Source organism: Pleurodeles waltl, chromosome 8 (genome assembly GCF_031143425.1).
Source record: "Pleurodeles waltl isolate 20211129_DDA chromosome 8, aPleWal1.hap1.20221129, whole genome shotgun sequence".
Classification (NCBI taxonomy): domain Eukaryota; kingdom Metazoa; phylum Chordata; class Amphibia; order Caudata; family Salamandridae; genus Pleurodeles; species Pleurodeles waltl.
Window position 1 is genome coordinate 1,308,250,097 of NC_090447.1, and position 6,000 is coordinate 1,308,256,096.

At 42.1% G+C, this 6,000-nt stretch overlaps 1 protein-coding gene across 1 annotated transcript in view; it reads right to left on the minus strand.

Annotated features, from left to right (window-relative positions):
- The window catches only part of MPHOSPH8 (M-phase phosphoprotein 8), a 286,382-nt gene extending 283,374 nt beyond the window's left edge, over positions 1-3,008 (minus strand). Inside the window, exon 1 of the mRNA XM_069202290.1 lies at positions 2,550-3,008. Within this exon, the coding sequence (XP_069058391.1) occupies positions 2,550-2,783 (234 nt within the window). The 5' untranslated portion in view covers positions 2,784-3,008. The remainder of the gene's footprint in view (positions 1-2,549) is intronic.
- Positions 3,009-6,000: the final 2,992 nt, after the last annotated feature.

The window sequence follows — 6,000 nt, forward strand, 5'->3', positions numbered from 1 at the left end:
GTAGTATTAACCCTGGCATTATCAGAGGGGCTATTATCAGAGCTCTTACATAATATAATTGCTGCCATAATGTGTTGCCGCTCTACATGGCACCAAAGGAACAAGTCCATTTTTTTTAAAGGAAATGTATATTTTTTAAAGAACATGTCATATGGACAAGTAGATATTTTATTAAATTCCACACCTGTGAGACTAAGTGCAACAGAAAGCCAACTCAGACCTACTTTATTGAGTGAGCTTAAATATTCCAACAAGGCAACCATCAGGTGTACTGTAGTAAAATTACAAATATGTTCAAAGTTGTTGTTGTCAAAACAATATAAAATCCCACGAGGGAGGACCTGATAAGGCTTTTCACAGCACGTTCTATTCTTACAGTTTGTTTTAGTGGATCACTAACATCAAAATCCTTGACTATAACGGCAATAACTGCCTACAGGTTTCAGTGCAGAGTAATAACAACCCACCCTTAAAATCCTTTTGCAATTAACATGTTTTTACAATAAATGAGTCGTCTAATGGCTTTGACATAACTTTTCAGAATAAACAGATTTATATATATTATATATAGTGTGTCATAAGGTTTTTCAATGAACCAATAAGTAATGCTCTTTTCCTAGTTTGCATCAAAAACGCACACAAGTATACTGCACTTGTATCACGTGCCAGGGTACTACTCTTTTCACATCTAAGACGCCTGGACACACACACACACATTTCTACACATCAACATGCACATGGGTAGTCTGTACCAGACACCACAATTAACAAGTTGTCCATTTAAGTGCACATAAGATGGCAACCATCATGCACAATTACAAATATGTACAAAATTGCAGTTGGCAAATCAATATACTACTCCTTTCAAAAGGACATAGCATACATTATTGCCATGGTGAAAATCTTCTGCCAGAGTTTGTCAGAGGAGGTGACATACATGAAAATCCTTGCCTATTTCAGTAATGAGATTTCACGTAAGAAAATAACTGCCTACAGCATCTAACACAGTGATAACAATCCAAAATGAAAAGCGTTTTAGTTTTAACAAATGCTTTTAACAATAAATAAATATGTCTTATTGGCTTTGTCAGAACATTTCATAACAGACAGATCAAATCTACAGCACCTGACATAACTATTTCCCGTGAACCAATCAGTCATTTAGACTTTATCGTTGGCTTGTCATCATAAGCTATGTATTCCTACTGTATTGAGTGTAAGACCTCCCCGAACTTTCCTATCGTGCTTATTAGGCTCCTCCTTCCCAGTAGCCTGAGCTGACATTTGCCAGTGGATTTGAGGGTGGTGACCCCAAACTGGTCCTCCATGGTCAAAGGCGCATCCCCCTTCTCACAACTGGGCCCCTCCACTCACAGTATTCGCTCCCAAGTGACACCAGAGTTGTGCTGCATTTTTACCCAGGTCCTGAGCAACGTATTTTTCAAAAATGTGTAATTTGAGGGAAGGGTCTTGATATAGGAGTCTGGAGCCAATCAAGCAGGAAGTTCTTTATTTACTATTATTACCTTAGGCTATTACAAACGAAGTTCCACAGCACCATCCGCCCTACAAGTCTCTAGCTCCTTAAGTACTACTAAACATCACACACCAGCATTCCAAACCCCATCTCACACATGCATGGAATGGGAACATTGGATGCTAAGGGGAGATATTCAATTATATCGCTTTCTATGAGTTGGTTGAACGGTATGACCTTTAATCCCGGTATAAACATTTCCTACACTACACAGAAGACCTCTAAATGCTGTAATCCCTCCTCCAAGAATGGAACCACAAAAAGCGAAGGCGGAGCTTTGGGACCGTATTAAAGTTGAACCATCTCAAAATATGGGCTATATATGCAAGCGCACACCCAACTACCCCATGCCAGGCTGACTGACTGCTGTTGTGGTTCCCGACAGACGTGATAACAATACACGGTTAAGTGGACTGACTGTTCATTTAATCTAGTTACTCGTTTAGTTGCACACATCAGCTGGAATAGAGTGCCCTCCTTGCAGCTGTCGGACCCAGCTTTCCACAATGATATTATAAATAAATGCACAAGCATGAACAGCAAGTGACTTGCCAGGAAGAACAACACACAAGAAGCAGGTCATCCGCACACCCACACACACTAACACTCCCCTCTCCTGCGCAAGTACAGACAACACGCCAAGCAAGCATTAGGAACAAGAGACTACAATCAACAAAACTAACCAGGGGAAGGAGAGAACATCTTTCAGAGACGAAATGTAAAACCATACTTAAAGACAGCGAATCCGGTGCTCCAAAGCACTGCTCTTCGCGAAAGCCGTGATCGCTTCCTGCGACTTTCAATTATGCACGCATATCGTTTTTACGATTGTTTAATGCATATCACACACATACAGCTCTGGTACACAGTACATGTACAATTCAAATGCCATAACAACAGAAAAGAGGCATAACAAACCGCCGTCCTGTCGGTGAGAATACTACAGCACTTAAATATTCATCTACCTTTAATCACGAAGTAGGGGCTCTCCAGTCCCCAAACTCATACTCACGCCCTCGTTCTTGTAATCGATTATCTGCTCGACCTCGTATACGTCCTCCTCGTCATCACTTTCTCCCGCCTCCCCCTCAGCCTCACCGGGGTCCTCTTTCGCCACCTCTTCCTTCGTCGGAGACACCACCTCCGTGCCAGTGTCTCCCTCTGCCGCAGAGGCGGCTGCTTTTGCCTGCCCCGTTTCCTCAACAGGTCCCAAATCACCACTTGCCCCATCACCGGTCGCCGCCATCTTTGCAATAAGCGCTACTGGAGGTAGCCAATCATGGCACACTCACGGAACTGAAGGAAGGGAGACCGTAACGACGACAGAAACCTTCAGTGCCATTGGAAGAAAAATGACATGAACGTGCGTAAAGGAGGGGTTCCTCACATTGACTGTCCTCAGTACCTCGAGCTGAAGGGCTAACCGCTCCTGTGTGTTGCGCACCGTCTACGCGGCCATCTTGGAGAGCCTGGGAGGAAGTAATGACTGCACAGGGATGGAATCTAGGAGCCTGCTTCAACCGAAAGGCAAAAGGCTGGTTTGTAATTTCTCAAACAGGGGACACTGAGGCCCATATTTAACAAAAAACAACAGAGCGCGACGCTGTGCCAAAATTGGGAGCGCCAGCTCTGTCATTTTAACAATGCAGGGATGTGCTGTATTTAACTGAATATGGCACATCCGTGTGTTGTCCCCTGTGCTGGCGCTAAATTGAGCTGCCTAGACCCAACGCAGGCATCTTTGCACCATCATGCAAGGATGTCTGCATTGAGGGGTTTAATTGTTTGTATGGGAAGGTGTCCCTTCTGGCACATAAACAATCACTAGTGAAGATTTGGCACTTCTGTGTGTGCCAGAAGTGACAAAGCATCATTTTGAAATGATTGTTTATGTGCAGGAAGGGACACCGTCCCACATATAAACAATTATGTCTGGCATTTTACTCTATGCAGCACGCATAGAAAAAGAAAAAACGAGGAGGAATAAAAGTATTCATCCTTGTTGCGCCAGGAGTGGCGTTAGAGTTTGATGCTGCCTCAGGTTTATGAAATCTTGTATATCTGAGGCAGCGTCAAAACTTAATGAGTGTTGCTGTGGCACGCCCATAGCAACACCCATTTCACACCCCTTCCACGCAAAGGGCTGCGTGTGAAGGGTCCGCATTTACAAGGTGGGGTTAAGACAGAAAAAGTGGCTTAACGCCACCTTATAAATACGGTGCAGGACATAGCGCCACTGGAGCAACACTAAAACTGACACTCCGGTGGTGCTAGGGGCTCTAAATATGCCCCTAAAATTGAATGTCTGCTCCTCTGTTTTTCACATAAAGAGGGATATCTCACACGCGTTCAAATAACATTTGATGTTCACCATGCAGTGTTCCTACTTCTTTGCCCTGAGTTTCGTCCTCAATGCAGCACTTTGTGCCATTAAATTTTTTTTAGTTTTTCAACCACTCATAAAAATACTTTGGGGAATTAAAAATAATTTCCTCCCGAAAGCAGCCCTAATGCTGAAAAAAAAGTAAAATGCATGTCAAATCACTACCAAAAAACACTGGTTGCCACATAGCTGCCAGGTTTTCATATTGCTTATATTTGAAATTTCAAAGGCTTTAACTTATGAGTGACATTCAACTGCCCAATGTGTGACTGACACTCCGGTGGTGCTAGGGGCTCTAAATATACCCCTAAAATTTAATGTCTGCTCCTCTGTTTTTCGCATACAGAGGGGTATCTCAAACGCGTTCAAATAACATTTGATGTTCACCATGCAGTGTTCCTACTTCTTTGACCTGAGTTACGTCCTCAATGCAGCACTTTCTGCCATTCAAAATTATTAGTTTTTCAACCACTCATAAAAATACTTTGGGGAATTAAAACTAATTTCTTCCCAAAAGCAGCCCAATTGCTGAAAAAAAAGTAAAATGCATGTCAAATCACTACCAAAAAACACTGGTTGCCACATAGCTGCCAAGTTTTCATATTGCTTATATTTGACATTTCCAAGGCTTTAACTTATGAGTGACATTCAACTGCCCAAACGTGTGACTCTTAGAGTGAAAGTTAATCGTAAGTAAAAGCAAACTAAGAACTGGACAGAAACATATAAATATCAGAAATGATACCCTTTTGAGCAATGTGAAGCAAATACTGCAAAAACACTGAAATGTAAGGACACTAACCCAGTGTAGGAAGCTGGCTCTCTATATGGCGCACTAAAATAAAATGTTCTAAAAAATGCAACTAGGAAAAAAAAAAATTGATAATTACTGTGAAATTTTAGGTACCATTTCTTTGAAGCATCAATCAGTGAAATGTTTTGACTCATGCTAGTATTTCCCAAAAATATTCTTACTGGAAAATCAGTGAAACCACTTTCAACAAGATTATGAGAAACATGAAAAAAAACAAGCACTGGCAAAGCCAATAGGTCCAACGTTGGTTAGTCTTTTAGTTTTGTTAATGCATGTCTTATTTTCACATGGCTTTTGTAAAACTTTATTATTGTGGGAGCTGCCAGGACCTCAGCATTGTGACAAACATTGACAAAAAGTAAAAGCATTTTTTTTGTCTCAAAAAGCACACTTTGCTTCAGTAGTTTCTGGCACCGAACAAAACTACTTTGTGTGGCAAAATGCTCCTTGTGAAAGAGCAGATTGCTATCACTCCCACTGAAGCCAGCCGATACATAGAGATAAAGATAGCATTTTTTTATTTTTAAATTGTCTTGGTTAACGCCAGACCTAAGTAGGGGCTCAATTGTTAAACGAGTCCCAAAACTACACCTATGCTATATGTCTTTGCATTAGTGCAGTTTTACATATTTCATGAATTCACGTGAATTTACAAAAGTAGACCAGAGAATTGTACTCACAGAAAATATTTGTGAACTGCATTTAGCAGAAGCAAACATGCATGTCTAGATTTGCTCATGGGAAAATATGTTGAGAGTCTTTTTCGAACCCTTGAGAAGTTTTACTTCTGGCCTTTTCAGGAAAAAATTTCCAACCTCTCCCAGTTTAAAAAAAGATTAGTGAAGAGCTTGTGAAAACCCATAAAACATGCACTGTAATAAGTTTTCACAGGCTCAAACGGACATTCCAAACCTGGAACTTTTGCTTACCTCTGCCTCCAGCCCAAGTATGTAGATCTGCAGAAAGGTGGTAAAATAAGGAAATTGCTAGCATTGAGGGGCTGGTGTGCAGAGGCAGCAGGTTACTTTTTTGGAGTTCAGGAGGGGTGTAACCATGATGGAACCGGACTCTGGGGAGCTGGGGAACCTCGCTGGCACCAGAGCCCCACTCCCACTTGGGTCGATGACGGCGGGTGCGGTGGTGACTTCAGGTGTGGGGTCCTTGCGGTTCCAGAGGCTGCAGAGTCCTTTCTTTAGAGTTGGCTGGGGAGCTGGTCCGCTGCTCACAGGTGACTTGGGTCTTTTTTAAAGACAGGCAGCCCTCCTG